This window comes from Papaver somniferum, chromosome 8 (assembly GCF_003573695.1).
Source record: "Papaver somniferum cultivar HN1 chromosome 8, ASM357369v1, whole genome shotgun sequence".
Classification (NCBI taxonomy): Eukaryota; Viridiplantae; Streptophyta; class Magnoliopsida; order Ranunculales; family Papaveraceae; genus Papaver; species Papaver somniferum.
The window spans coordinates 12,996,546-13,013,499 of NC_039365.1; the positions used below are offsets into that span (position 1 = coordinate 12,996,546).

The window sequence follows — 16,954 nt, forward strand, 5'->3', positions numbered from 1 at the left end:
AGCTTGTACATGTATTGTGAGTTTGCCTGGCCTAAGTGGAACCGCACTTACGAGTGGATATCCGGAAGATCGTCTGGGACGGTGGTTAAACAATGGGATTGATCATCCCCACACGTTGGAAACTGGTCAATGGTGTGCGTTGTCAGGACGGACTAGCGTCCCACTTACGAGTGGCAACCTGGATGACCGTCAGGGACGGTGGGCAATTGGAATATTTTCCACACAGTACTGCGCAAAAACCTTGTCATTTCGATGACATCTTTTAACCTGGTGAAATTTAGCGACTCCTGAGTGTGTAGTATGGGATGCACATTTAGGATACCTTGTTGAGATATCCTTTTGGCACTGGCCAAATGAGATTCTTGTTAATATTGTGGACTCTTTTTGGATTCCTGAGTATGCGATATGGGGCGTTTTATCATAAGGTCCTAATAGATGTTCCATGACAACTTGAATAAACCAGTGATTTCTGAGCATCTGGTATGTCCACAATAGTTTTGGTTTTGAATTTCGGGGACGGAATTCTTTAAAGGGGTGGGTAATGTGACACCATGTGTTTTTAGCATGGTGCATGCTAAAATATGCGCCGTGGCCTGAGATGAAGTTTCATCCAAAGCTTCGGTTGCGTAGGGAAAAGAACATTGGCCCTTGTCCAATGCGTTGGCAGTGAACATCCAACATGGCTGGTCATCGGGTTGGCAGTGAAAAGTTAACATGGTTGGACATCGGGTTGGCAGTGAACAGCCAACATGGATGGACATCGGGTTGGCAATGGACAACCACCATGGCTGGACATGGAGTTGGCATTGTCAGTGAGCAACCATTTTGTCCGGTCATTCAGAAATTCATGGCAACGGCCATGAATAGTGAAGCAAACATGTCAATATGATCTCCTTTACATACTTGTAGAAATTCCATTAAGACATGTATAGGGAGGGGTACTTGGTTGAAGGTGTATGTACGGACTATGCATCAAGTAAGATAGCTTTGGCAATATACATCCATCACGGATCTTCACGGGACCTGGCTCACGAAATGTTTAGCCTGCATGGACGGACATTAGAACTGGTCTGTGATCCAGAACTGAATATACAGCCATCATGGTCGTACATCGCAGTTGGCCAGGGTGGTGAGATGCAGCCATCATGGCCTGGGGAGTTGATTAATAATTTTTGGTCCCCCAATTTTAGTTGTAAAAATGTAAAGTTAACATATATATGTAGGGGTAGTTGGTTGGAGGTACATATGCGGACCATGTACCAAGTAAGCTTCATAGCTTAGCCGAAAGATTATAAATGATGCTTAGGCCTCATTTATAGATGTGTATCATTACCAATGGAGCGTGTTAAGCATGGGTATCACTATGCCATGCCGCAGATCAAGCATTCATTACTTGGATGCATTTTGACGGAACGGCCTATACGGACTAGGTCATTACTATTATTGCTTGGCCACGGCCATGCAAATGAGTTGGCTTAAACTTCTGCCCCTTCGATGATGAACTACGGTCTGTGCTTGATCCCTTTACGGTAGGGAAGGGTACGTAGGCAGCCGCAATGACTTGCAGCATTGCCGGTCCAGCACGTTGTCTCTCATATCATCTAATTTAGAGATGATTGTGACACTTTGGCCTCTCATATCATATAGCTCGGTAGATCGATGCAAGAGATGATTGTGGACATAGTTGATGAGGCTAGTTGCATTCCATTCCATGGATGCTCATACTTCCTATCAAGGCGTTCGACATAGCTAAAAACCCGAGTGTCGTAATTTAGCTCAAGAGGAGTCCATTTTGATGGGAAACGGCCCAAAGATCAAGACATGTTGATCTTCTTATCTACATGGTCACCAGAATTTAGCCAAATTACATCGTTTGGGGCCTCAAAAGGTCGTTTTTTTTTTGTATTAAGAAAGGTTTTATGTTCTTGATAAACCCTCTGCGGAATAAGGGTAAGTTGGAACGGTGTGGAAGCTAAGTTTTCCGCATCATGCTCGTCGAGCATGCCTGCGAGAGAAAATGAGCGTGCATTTGCCTAGATTTAAGATCCGGATCGTAGCTTCATCATGGCGCATCACATAAATTACGGCCTGTGGGGTAACGTGCCAAAGGCATAATTTTCCGGTTCGTCACAATAAGAACTTTTCTAAGCGAGTTGAACGTTGAAACTGATGAGCAAGTGATATGAAAAAGTGAGACGTGATACTGATGCTGATGTTGTATCTAGATCTCGAGAGGAATGACAAAGACAAAATGGATCAAATTTTCAGTACGAAGCTTATTTGGACATCCTTATAAAGTTAACCAAATTCAACCATTTTATGCTCCAAGTTGCTCCACCACTTATTACTCGATCAAGACATTAATGTAGTTGCACTAAGTTTCAATCAAATGTAATTTTAGCTTAACAGTAGTTTCCTTTTAAAATAGCTTAGTTCTAATTAAATATAATGGTTTATAAAAATAGACTTCATTTCGATTTTGAATGAATTAATAAACTAAACTGCATTCGGTTTACTTAATCATAATTATAATTACTCGACCTCAATCCAGTGATAGTTATATGTGTTCCGTTGCGTCAAACTTCCAAACCCTTGATATGACTTGTAGCTTGAGATCCTTCATGACTTTATCTTGATTATAATTTGGAGGATTTCCAAACTATTGACGTGATCCTCCAATTTGAGATCCCCGCGTTTAGCGCAATCTTCATAATCACATGATCGTCTATAATCTTGAATATCTTTTTGAAAGTCTTGCACTAGAGATAGCTTTCTTCACGCATGATATCATGTTGTATGTATTTCATTATATCATGGGATGAAGTTCATGTATGGATTTTAAAATTAGGAATGAAGCTCATATTGTCTCTTATGTAACTCCTCCTGGTATACACGTCTAGTTTGAAAATATCGTAAGTCCATCTAATTCAATTGTTCGACCAATTATTCATGATTGTTCGATGTTCCTGAATAAAAATTAGGTTCGTCAAGATCTTGTGAAGTAATTAGAATGATCCAACACTCATCGGTGAGAGTAAAAGATTCTACCTCCAGCTCAATTTAGCAAATTAGAACACACCTATGATGAAGATTCTCTTGAAGGATAAGTCATCATTATAGGAATCATCGGTAGTGTATGAGTTGGTAGGTCCATTTTTGATAATGTTTTACCAACTGTTGCAAAATCAAACCAATAGATGTGTCCTACTTTGTGACTAATAAATGACTCTATAACAGTTTTCCCTATTTCTTATATGTGTCTACGTCTCAACCTTTAAAACATTTCGCATACCTTTTCCAACACTTTTTCTTTAGTCTTTTGTAACCTGTCCCAAGGACATTAGAACAAGACGAAGGGGATTTTGGAATTCCAGTTATAATAAGCAACTGTCTAGCACATCTTTCCCCAAAGTAATAAACACTGAGGTTCGTGACATGAATCTATCGCACAAGTCGCTAGAGTGAAAATTCTCTGACTGCTCTTGATTCATCACGATTCTTCTCATCATATTTCTCATATGACATCAAAACAACGGTATAATGGTTTCTAATAGTGTGTTTCATTCTCCATATATATAAAGTATTATGCTCTGAAGCGTTTTGACATGCATCTCAGTTACTGTCATCGTACCTCACTAAAACCAGGTAGCATCTAGTGACGTAGTTCTTAAGATTAGGCACATTCATATGAAAATATTTATACCACCAAATCTGAAAGTAACGTCATACAATTAGTTATTTGGTCTATTATTTACAAATGATGGATAAGCAAAGGATATATCCCCAAAAAATATATACAAAGGATATGTACTATCATACTTACCTCAACAATGCCTCATAGATAATGGATGCTTAAGGAACCTAATGATACGACATCGAGACTAATGCACAACTCAAGCAAGAAAACGGAATCCCAATCACATGTGGTAGAAAACAGGCTCCATGTAACCACAAAATAAATACTTTAGCAATTAATGTGTTCTCAGGGTCATCATGGTAAAATTCATTGTCTACAAATGCCCTTAAACCAGTATTAGGAATTCTACCACTTCTTAAGCTCTTGTGCTTCCATCACTTAAAGGGGAAAAATACCGCAGAATTTCATCTTTATACCTGTCATCTGCCATCAACCTTCTTGGAAAACGGAACATCATCTCTCACGCCACAAGGTATCCCAAGCATCGATAAAAAATCTAATGGTGTTATTCTTGTAAAAAAACATTAACATTCTTAATTTCGTTTACATCTTCTATTGATAGCATATAAGCTATAATATAAATAATTGATATACCTATTTCGAAGTCTTTAAAATGAAACATACATGTAGTATACCACCAACTGTTAGACAAATGCTCGGTCAAACTCATAAATGTTCTTCAAAATCAAGATTGTCCTCAAATTTAGTTGATCAAAACTATATCATAATTTATAGTCTACTAATTAAGGTCAGTATTGGACATGAATAGAGCATGGTAGTTGAGCATCATAATTTACCAATCGACCTTGAAGATCGAATAACAACGGAGACATCTACGGAAACTTCATCAACAAAGGTATGTGAAGACTGACTATCCTATTTACTCATATTTTCTATCATTCTACTGATCATGTCATTTGAGTTCAATATTATGATGAAAACTGTAAATAAGGAATCTCGAATTCAAGCTAATACTTGGTAAAACTCGAATCATAAATTCAAACAATGAAGAACTTATCCTGTAATATGTTGCGAGAAATTTATTGTTTGACATATCATAATTGCGTATTTAGTTCATAAGGAGTCGTCTAGTTAGTTTTTATGTTCACATACGTATTTGATCAGTACAAGGACTTGGAAATATGAGACTAGATGAATTATTCTCTAATTAAATCGAGTACACAACCCGATTTGGTCAGTTCCCGAACTGGTTGATTTTGAGATATTCCATAATACTTTTGAATCCTCAAGTGCACGAATTGATTTGATAAATACGCGAACTAGTTGATTTTAATAGGTTCTTGAACATTTTTTATAACTTAAGTACATGAACTTATTTGGATATTTCGTCAACTTATTGATACAAAAAGTCTATAAACTCAGACATGAAAAAAATTTCATGATCTGTTTTGATCAATTCACGAAATGTTTTAGTATCCTGAGTTATTGAACTTCACTAATGCTTGAAAGCCCACGAACAATTTAACCATTGTTCTTGGGATAACTACTTGGTGCGCATGGGTTATTTCGACAAATATGCGGTTGCACTTTTTTTTTTAATTCAAGACAAACTTCTCACATGCTTACATGATCAATCTATATGGAAAAGTTAAGCCTGGTTGGTAAAGTAATCCGTAAACATGGAAACAAGCTCACGAACTCATCTTTGATTATAAGTTGCTTATCCTTGTTCATCATTATGAATAGAGAACTCTCTGCATACTAGAATCTCAATCCTAGCACTTTTGTGTCCTAGTTGCGCCTATAGTCGTCCCCTAAAGACCTAGGTTTCTTCGTGAAAATGTATTAGGTTACGACTTTTAAAGTCTCCATTAAGGGAATTGTGAATCCTGGTCAGACTATTTTATACGAGTTTTTGATATCCGGAATCTTATATTGATCATTGTAATTCATATCTATCATAAGGCCCGTATCTTATGATATACGTCCATTCAATAATTATCGATCAGGAAATAAAATTGGTAGAAATTAGAAAGTTTTCTTCGTCTCATACTTTATAATTCCGCAAGTATCATATCGGTTTGATTGGTTTTGTAAGGTAGAATCGATTAGGCATCTCTGTAACCTTTTGAATAAAGTAGTCTATCTTAATTTTTGAGGTTTTCTTGATATCGTGTGTACCTTGAAGATCCCTCATAAGTAAATGGGTTATTTGGTGTTTAGTACTTACATTTTGTCCAACATTAGTATTCGGTCTAATTTTTGTCCAACTTAGTATTTGGTACTTAGAGATGACGTTGACCCGCGTTGACTAGGTTAAAATTTGATTTCTGTTTACAAATAATTAAAAAATTTATATAAAATTAAATTACTAAAGGAGTTTACAATTATACCCTTTGTTTTATTAACATTTACATTATGTAATAATCAGGAAACTATGTTTTCTTCCTTCTCCGAGCACCTTGCCCGCCGCCGCCGCAAACTTCTTACCTGAGTTGTAACATATAACTACATTAGAACTACTTCCACATACGGAATAAAAAGAAAACAGCCAAAAACAACCAAATGAAAAAAAAAAAACATCACCCAAAATCTTAGACCCAACAATTCAGTGAAGAACTCCATAAACAAAATTAGGGGAAATTATTAACTTCAAAAATTACTAATACATAATTGCATAAATCCATTCAATACACCATTCCCTATTATTCCTCATTCTCGTGGTGAATTACTGAAAACTACTGTTACAAATTCAAATATTATATTTGAATCTAAAAATCTGTAGCTAATTATCTTTTGTTATAAATCATTAATCTCTTCAAGAAATCTTCCATGTACCCTTCTGGAACCCAAATTAGATTAACGAATCTATGATAAGAACCAATTGTTCCTTCTTATCTCATCAAAATCGCACTGATATCTCAACTAAAACCCCTATCGAATCGATACTGTCATGACTCGATTTGTACCCCAAAAATAATCGAAACCCTAATTTAAGTTTTCATTTGAAACCTGAATTCTTCAAAACAACGAAAGCCTAAGTGAACGAAAATTGCACCTTAACTAAATCAAACCCTAGATTTTAAATCTCCTTCCGCAATTGATCCAGGTATATCAACTCCTGATCGTTTGTACGATGGTTTCATTGAAAAGAAAGAAAGAAAATAAATAAATGCAGCGTAGGTTATATGGAGTGGTGGAGATGGCAGCAGCAGGGAATAACTAATAAGAGAAAGGAGAAGAATCTGCTGCGAAAAAGAGAAAAGAAGATGGAGACACTAGAGTAATTTTTTTACTACAACCGTTGGATCCTAGATCCGCTTTAAGGGTCCAATTGTAAACTTTGTATTTTACAATATTTTTATTTTATAAAATTAACAAAACTAGTTACAAAACCCCTAGGTGAACAAATTAGTGATAAGAAAAAACCGGTCATATTATTTTTACCAAATAAAAATCGTTTCAAATAAAACTGGGACAAAAACCACAAGCCAAATAATAATGTGTAAATTTAATTTTTGTTACTTTACAAAAAGACAAACATGCCCTTGACCTTTTCTTCTTCTTCTCTGATTTCTTTTTTCTTCTTTCTTCCGTCTCCTTCTCCCACCATCATCAGAGGAAAAAAAATCTATTTAATAGAATAGATTGAGAGAAACACCCTCCTTCGTGTGAAATTCTAGGGCTTCCTTTCTGAAGAAGAATTAGGGTTTCACCCACAATCATAAAATCGATCGATTATTCTGAACATTCAGCGTGTTTGAAATTCTTGGTATGTTTTTAATTTTCAAGGATCTGTTGATTTTGGGAAAAATTTCAAGATCTGTTGAATTCTATAAAAAAATTTTAAAAAAAAATTCATTTTTGTTGATGGGTTCTTCTTTTTGTTGTTGATGCTGATTATTTAGATTAAAGATGTTTGGAAGAGCGCCCGAGAAAAGTGATAACACAAAGTACTATGAGGTACTTGGAGTACCAAAGACTGCTTCACCTGAAGATTTGAAGAAGGCTTACAGAAAAGCTGCCATTAAGAATCATCCTGATAAGGGTGGAGATCCAGAAAAGGTATTGTGTTTTTTCTATTAGATTATTCCTGATCTAGTAGGGAATCAGTAACTTTGTTAATTACTGTAGATATAATTAAGAATTTCTCTTGGTTTTCCATTTCGAACGTATAGAGGTTGCAAAGGTCAGACCCTGTGTATGTTTTGTTTACTCGATTATGTTGGTCGTGTCTATGCCCTTCATTTCAGACTATTATTTGGGCTGGGCAACTGAATTTTGAGATAGCTAGTAGATGCTTGAATGATTTAGGATGCCGGGTTTTTCCTGGTTGGTTTTGTTGATTTGTGTATGTTTTAATTTGCTCTCTGGGGCAGTCAAAAAGGGGTGTTTATTGAGCATTGTAATATTTCTCTCAATACAGTTCAAGGAGTTGGCCCAGTCTTATGAGGTTTTGAGTGATCCAGAGAAACGTGAAATTTATGATCAGTATGGTGAGGATGCGCTCAAGGAAGGAATGGGAGGAGGTGGTGGTGGCCACGACCCCTTTGACATCTTCTCATCTTTCTTTGGAGGAGGAAGCCCATTTGGAGGTAGGTGGAGATATCATTTTCTAATGGGTTAATGTTTTTACTAAATTTATTTATGGAAGTGAAAGGTATTCATGATGTTTGGAATTTGTTTACCGTTAGGTGGTGGCAGCAGCAGAGGAAGAAGGCAGAGGAGGGGAGAAGATGTTATGCATTCTCTTAAGGTGTCCCTAGAGGATCTTTACGGTGGAACATCAAACAAATTGTCCCTCTCTCGCAATGCCATCTTCTCCAAGTGCACTGGGTAAGTTTTGTTAGACTGGTGCTTTCCATTGCTAGTTTAAGGATACTTTGCTTAGCTGGTTTCTGTCTGCTGTAATCTTATTCTTTACTCTTTTGTATTCCAGAAAGGGTTCAAAATTTGGTGCTTCAATGAAATGTTCTGGTTGCCAAGGTTCTGGCATGAAAGTTTCTATCAGGCACCTAGGTCCCTCTATGATCCAGCAGATGCAACATCCTTGTAATGAGTGTAAGGGTACTGGAGAGACCATCAGCGATAAGGATCGCTGCCCTCAATGCAAAGGTGAGAAGGTTGTCCAGGAGAAGAAGATGTTGGAAGTGCATGTTGAGAAGGGAATGCAGAATGGACAGAAGATTACCTTCCCTGGAGAGGCCGATGAAGCGGTACACAGTAGACTGTTTACTGGGATGTGTTAGCTTTTGTGTTTGGCTTTACAAATTTACTGATTATGTCTTCTTTCGTGTTGCAGCCAAAATCTATCACTGGGGATATAGTTTTTGTCTTGGCTCAGAAAGATCATCCCAAGTTTAAGCGAAAGGGTGATGATTTGTTTGTGGAGCACACATTGTCCCTGACTGAAGCCCTCTGTGGATTTGTTTGTGTATAGTCAGTAACATATGAATTGGTATGAAGTAAATCAAATAGGCTAAGCATCATGGGCATGGATACACAATTTACACTCACGATGGAGTGATGGGAAATAGCTAGTTACTTACTTAGAGTAATCCCGAAATAAAGAAAAATATAGAAAGATAATCTTATTATGTTAACCTAGGAGAGGGTGGTTCAACGAAGAAAGAGTTTTACTTATGTCTCCTTTAGTTATAATTAGCTCGTTAATTTCTAGACTTTGGTCGTAAAGAAGGAACATTTTTATTTTTGAAAGACATGGTGGAAGGTTGGTTGTTCTTGTTGGTGAATGAGTATGTTGCACTAGTCTAAGGAACAAAGTCATGTTCATGTTTAAGATTTAGTTATGATGATTTAGGAGCTAAATATGTAACATATTGATTTTTGATGTAGCATAGAGCATGGATCTGTGTTGCTGTGTTGTTGCTGTCTTGGCTAGGGCTACAAGGATGAGAAGAAGATGGTCAATGAAGCAGATGGTGCTGCTGTGGATAGACGGAGGATGAAAGTAGAGCTGAGTTATAGCAGATGATGCTGTAAACTAGAGAAGAAATGAAGCTTAAATGAAGTGAAGCTACTGATGAATTCTGATGAAACCAATTATGGTTTCATCTTATTTATGATGAAACCATAATCGGTTTCATCGTATTTATGCTGGAACCAAAATAGGTTTCATCATTTTTTGTTGGAACCCTTTTTGGTTTCATCATTTTTTACTGTTGTTTATTTGGTTTCGTTTGCCATATGAACAATATACTTGTACCTTACTTTCTTACATACAGTTATTGGTAGTTGTACTTACCATCAAGATGTTTCTTTTACGGATGAACTAGCACAGACTTACAGTTGAAACTTCATTTAAACATGGTTCCTATATCACACATGAGTTTAAATCTCTTTTAAGTTTGGTTTGAAATCGAACACACAACTAAATCAATTCGACAAGAAAAAATGAATTCAACGGTTGAAACCATTCATAAGCAATTGAAATCTCTTAGAAAATATTATAAGCATTTTGACAGGAAATATATAATGTTGCAAAATGCTATCACAACTTTCTAACAAGTATTACAACTAGTTGATAGTTACACCAATGTTTTCATTGATCTGCTTTTGCCATCAGGATTTTGAATGCCCACTTTGCTCTCATGTTTCCCATATTTTATGATATCCCCTCTTCAGAAACTTCATTTTCCCTTGAACAGGCTCTTCATGCAATAGCTGAAATGAACTCCAAAATTTCACCTGAAATTACAAACAAATATTTCAAGCACCCGAAAAAGAAATTGATTCACAAATTACAAACACACATAGTTGATTTTAGCATTTCAAAATCAACATAATTGGATTTTAACTTATCCTTTTTGCTCACAACATGTATAGCTTTTAGAATTTGTACGTTTCTGGTTGATTAATTGTGTCATCGATCTCTTAAACGTGGTCAAACTGAATCTGGAAATGGTGAAACCAAATCTGGTTACATCACATAAACTTTAAGTAAAAAAATCAACATAAACTTATTCCAAGCATATATAAACCATAATTAAAAATGATGAAACCAAATTTGATTGCATCAAAGAAACCAATTAGTAAAAACATCAACAAATTTGGTTCCAACTATAAGTAAACCATAAATGAAAATGTTGAAATCAGAATTGGTTCCATCAAAGACACTGAAATAAATAAATAACGCCAACAGATTCAGTTCCAACCATAAGTGAAAATGATGAAACCAAATTTATTTACATCAAACAACCATTAAGTAAACACACCATCAGAATTGGTTTCAAGCATATGTAAACCATAAACAGAAACGGTGAAACCAAATCCGGTTACATCAAACAAGCATTAAGTAAACACACCAACAAAAAATTGGTTTCAAGCATATGTAAACCATAAACAGAAATGGTAAAACCAAATCTGATTACATTAAACAAAAGTTAAGTAAACACACCAACAAAAAATTGGTTTCAAGTATATGTAAACCACAGGTAGAAATGGTGAAACAAAATATGGTTTCATCATACAAACATCAAATAAACACACCAATAGAAATTTTAAAATTGAACCGTGAATAATAAAATGAAAACAAATGAAACCTAAACCTAATTAATAGCTACAAACACATGAAAACATATAAAAATTCACTGATGAAACCAAACCTAAACCTAATTGCAAAAATTATTGATGAAACCAAACCTAAACCTAATTATCAAAATCACTGATGAAACCAAACCAAAAATCATTGATTCATGTTGATTTAACCAAAAAAAAGAATAACACCATCAACACAGTTTTGAATTGACAAATGAGAAATACGACGAAATTTACTTCACAAAAAATAGTGCATACAAAATTAGTTGATATGGTTCTTACCTTTTGGAATATTTTCTTCGATTTACTGTTTGGAATTTGTTCCACTGCTTTGTTTAATTTTTCATCTTTCTTTTTCTTCTGTTGAGTTTGTTTCTTCACCATCTTGTGTTTTGAGACGATTTAAGTCAGAAATTAGGTTTAGAAACGATTCGATTCATAATTATGTTTTACTAGTTGAAGTAAGTAAGAATTGAAAAAGAGAGAACCAAAAATCGGTGATGATTTTCACAGATCTGAGAGTTTTTGGATTTTTAGGGAAGGGAGTTTAATGGGTTTTTTTTTGTTGGTCGTTTTCGGGTTTACGAATGAAGATACAGTGGGTGGTTTATTCTTTAATTATTTTGGGATGAATTAGGGGAAGGGAAGTTTAGACTGTTTAGATTATTTGGGGTTTTTGTATTACTTTTATTTGGATGGGTTTTATGTGGATGGAGAGTGACACCTTTGGGGTTATAACTCGCAGACCGTAAAATTATTTAAATTCTGGTCATAAACAATCGATGACAGTCAACGTCAATTCCAAGTACCAAATACTAAGCTGGACAAAATTTAGACCAAAGACTAATATTTGACAAAATGTTGGTATCAAACACCAAATAACCCTAAGTAAATAGATCTTCATTATCTTGATTGTATATTTATCTGAAGGAAATCAATAGGTTATCTGTTAGAGGCATATTACTTAAAAACTCTTCACTTAGGCTGAAGCAGCTCCTAGGGCTGTAAAGGACGTCACCTATGGAAATCAAGTGCATAGGGCTTTGTGAGATCCAAGAAAAGCAAGAAGCACGGCTGAAAGATGAAGTTCCCAGAAGTTGATTCGGTTTCGACTACATTCAATCGAAGTCCGATAGTAGGCTAGTTTCCGCAGTGGTTTAACTTAGGGGGTGTTCAGAACTGGACTAGGTCTTTGACGTGTTTTTTTTTTCACATTACAGTTTTCGTAGTTAATATAATTTATAATGCCTTGTGTTATTTCTTTTCCGTATTATATTGTTTATCATTATAATATCACAAGTAGTACGTTAAACAACCTAGACATTTTGTGTTCAAATTATACATAACCTACAGGACTTTCCCTTGTGTTTGTCATCTAGGTAGTAGGAAAACCACCGCATCACTTCTCTTATGCCGTAGTCTTGGGAGACGGATGACACGGCCACCTTTATTCACCCGCACTATATCTTTAATCATCCAGTCGTCCCTTTGGAAACCACACATTTCTTGGGCCTTTAGCATAAATATCATGTAGTCATATTCCAATAAGGCAATTACCTCTAGTGAGGTCTGAAACCCAATAAACGTGCACCCCTCGTTGCTAGGGGTGTGCGGAAAAATCGAAATCGCGGTTTTCATCCGTAACCGTCCGTAAAATTGCGGGTGAAAACCAATTCATAAGAGTCTATGGATCGGACACGGTTGAGTTTTCAAATCCGCAAGGTTTAGCGGTTTGGTTGCGGTTGGACTTTGAAATCCGCGGATTCATCTGCACCCGCAAAAATTGAGTTTTAGATTTTAGATTAGATTAGATATCTCTAATTTAATTTACTGGGAATAAGAGGTTCGTCCTCTTCAGAGAACATTTCAAGATCTGCATAATCTTCTTAAAGAAACTGAAGGTTTGAAGCTTCTCGATGCTTGCATGTGATCCACTCCGTGCGTTGTGAGAACTACTGGAAAAAGAAGTTGTGCCCTCCTCTTGATACTGAATATAAACACAAAACAAGGTAGCAGTTAATTATCCGCCAAAGGTGGTCTAATGTGGACAAGAATCCTGCTAAAGCACTAATCCAGGAAATTTATCCTGTTGTTTGTCAATTCATAGAGGAAATTAAATTCATTTTCAAAAACAAGGTGCTATATCAAATGATTAAAGATCACTACACTTATCAGTTGCAGTGTTAATTAAGATTACTACCTAGTAAGTATATATTTTACTCATAATGTTGTGCAACAAAACTTTGGCATTTGCTTCATTGTTATTAATTTATTATCATGAGAGTGAGACAGTGAGTTAACATAAATAGAGAGATCAACTACCCATACGAAGGGATTTTCACAGATAGACAGACATTTTATTTATTTTTTTAAATTCTAAATCTACGGTTAATCCGCATCCGGTCCGCATCACCCACTAATCCGTGGATGTCAATTTCGCGGGTGATTGGGCAGGTTACGGTTCAATTTTCCAAATCCGCAACTTTGACGGTTTAATTGCGGATGATCCCTAATCCGCAACCGTCTGTCCGTTGCACACCCCAACTCGTTGCCAACTTACGTACTATACACTCGTTCATAGACTCCTATTCCTTGAATATGTCACCTTGGCAGCTGGGCTGCTTAATAATATGGGCCTATTTATGATTATTTTTTTTTCTTTTTTTCTTGAAGCATTTATGATTGGGTAGTTGACACATCACACCATGATGATTCAATTCCATGACTCGACTGTTAAGTGCTAAACAACTTTCCAGATGTTAAGCAGCAGTTAACATGGCTCTACCTCTATAGACAGTTGCAACACGGAGGAAAAATGTTGGACTATCTGGAAACAGACTCTGTGTTGCTGGATAGAGATGCGTAGCGTAGTTAGGAGGAAGTTTCATGAAGAAAAGAAATTTTATGGATCAACATCTACTCCGAGCCAGTCACGTACGTCACTTGAACTTATCAGTTGATAGTTTTAGGGCTGCACAACGGGTAGGGTGGGTAGGATATGGCCTATACCCGCCATCCTACCCGTTTACTGGCGGTTAAGAAAAATTTTACCCGCCACCCTACCCGCCATTAAACGGGTAAGATCCTACCCAACCCATTCTCTGGCGGGTCGGATAGGATAGGGTGGCGGGTATAACCGTTTTTTTTCCCATGACTTTCTGAAGTCTGAAGTACAGAACAAGAAGAAGATGAAACTGCTCCTTTGATAGGTTTAGAACTAACATGCAACTCAGAGCACTGTATTCCACATTGTAACAATGACACTGTTACATGTGCCGGTATCGAAGTGTCCAAGATACACCTGGCTGTCCGACATGGAAATATCTAGAAGGTCGAGTGTCCTTATTAATCAGGTTGCTAAAAAGTTAAGATCTATCAGGAACAGTTATTTCTGTATTTTTTGTTTTCTGAGTTCACATCTCTTTGCATATATCACCACTACATCAATAAAAAGACACCAAAGCTATATCTGCAACTTCACGGTTTCTTAATGAGATACATGCCAGGTAGTTCTACAACACCTAATACAATACAATGCATTTATATGCTTGAATTATCCTTTACAGTCATCAAAAGATCTGATTTAGGCACTGCGAACTGTAATGCAATTCTGACTTCAAGCTACATGGCACTTGATTATAACAACATGATAAAATAGAAATCCTTGACCGAAGGAGAACCAACAAATGTTGATTAATCAGTATACTTACTAATGGAAATATACATATGGTTATACTATATTCTAAGAAACTGAAAACAACAGAGACTTGACAAATGTAGGAGAATCAATGTAGGAAAGTTGTATACCTGACTCTAAGACGTCATCCTCCTTCTCTTCAGCTCCTAGTGTAGATGGATCCATATCAATCGGCGTCCTCAACCAGTTCTGTAGGAGAATCAATGCTTCCACAGTTCGGGGTCTTACAGAACTACGGAAATGACCAAGTATTCGCTTTCCAGTACTGAAAGCAGATTCACTTGCAACTGAAGAGACGGGAATAGTAAGTATGTCTCTTGCTATAAGTGACAGAATATCAAACCTTGCAGCATTAAGACTAACCACCTTGACTATCGCAGTAATCAACAAAACTTAAGACTAACCACCTTGACTATCGCAGTCTACAATCCATCTACTGGTTTCAGACTTTGTTTTGTATCATGCAATCAGTTCTAAGTTTCAGACCTTATTTTGTTTCATGCAATCAGTTCTAAAATGGTTGATAAAGAAAGATAAAATACCTGTAAAAACTGAACTAGGACTCGAGCATTAGCCCAATCATACTTTTCAGGAGCATGCACACGAGGCTTTTTCTTCTTGGCTTTTCTCCGACCAGCTACGGGTTCTTCAGGAGCATCAGAATCAAATGAAGTAGATTCATATTCATCGGGAACATCTGTACTGTCAATATCATCAATATTAACACCCATTTCTGGTTCATCGGGAATATCGAAGATAAACCTCTCACGAAATGCTTTATCTGACCGTGCTAGCCTTATAAAGGCTTTTTCATATTTTTCCGCGGAATCCAACATCAAAAAAATGGAGTTCCATCTTGTTTTTACATCTAATATTAATCCCTTTTTATACTCAATTCTTTCGTCAAATACAGCTTCTAAGAACTTCTTCATCCTAGCATGAGAGGTTGTGACGTATTTAACCACTGACCTGATTCTTGCCACTGAAGTATTATACTTCTTCAACCCATACTTAACAACTAAAGCTAATATGTGGGCAGCACATCTGACATGCAAATGTTTACCTCCAACAATTGATGATCCCCAACTGACAACTCTCTCCTTGACATATTTTATTGCTTTTTTATTTGCAGATACATTGTCGAGAGTGATGGTGAACACTCTCTCAAGCCCCCACTCGATCAAACACTTCTCCAATGTTCTTTCAATATGTTCACCTCCATGACTAGTGATTAAACAAAAACATATGATTCTTTTGTGTAATTTCCAGTGGTCATCGATAAAGTTGGCAGTAACTACCATGTAGTTGTAGTTCTGAATGGACGTCCAAGTATATATTGTGAGACAAACTCTTACCTTGTTCACCTTGAAATAGTTCACCAACTTAGCCTTTTCAGTCACAAACAACCTGCATATATCACGATAGACGGTCATCCGAGATGGAAGTTTGAACCTCGGCTCAAGATACCTACAAAATGCTATGAACCCTTCACCCTCAACCATTCGGAAAGATTGTTCATCTGTGATTATTAAATTTATCAAGGCTCTCCTACATGCTTCTTGACAAAACGTATCCCCAACCATACGTTGCTGATCTCCCAGATTGCTAGGTTGTGCAGATTCTACTGTATCCAAATACTTCTGACACTTAGTCAAATGCCAGTTCAAATTAGATGTTCCATAATCCTTACCACCAGCCTTATATTTACCACCTTCACAGTAGTTACACTTCCCCCATGTAATACCAGCTTCATCAACACTCCTTTCGAAATGATCCCATACCCAAGATGTTCTCTTCCGCTTCATACTTTCTCTGACCTTAGGTTGAGAAGATGGTGGAGGTGGAGGTGGCGGAGATGCAACCGCACTGGCCCTTTGTTGCACAGATTGAGATGCAACTTGAGAGGGAATAGGAGGTCTCGTTGACATCACTTCTGTAATCTCAACCATGTTTCCCACACTAAGCCTGCACAAAATTAAGGTCAGAAAAGAATAAGAACCTAAATTGTTCAAAACCAGAATCAAATTAATAATCAACAAATA

The 16,954-nt window shown here is 36.6% G+C and overlaps 1 protein-coding gene across 1 annotated transcript; it reads left to right on the plus strand.

Annotated features, from left to right (window-relative positions):
• Window positions 1–7,276: 7,276 nt before the first annotated feature.
• On the plus strand, window positions 7,277–8,907 carry LOC113305117 (dnaJ protein homolog ANJ1-like). The gene is made up of 5 exons (XM_026554220.1): window positions 7,277–7,430; window positions 7,567–7,723; window positions 8,085–8,253; window positions 8,353–8,494; window positions 8,598–8,907. Exons 2-5 carry the CDS (start codon window positions 7,574–7,576, stop codon window positions 8,905–8,907), a joined length of 771 nt encoding a protein of 256 aa, XP_026410005.1. The 5' UTR covers window positions 7,277–7,430; window positions 7,567–7,573.
• The last annotated feature ends 8,047 nt before the right edge of the window (window positions 8,908–16,954 follow it).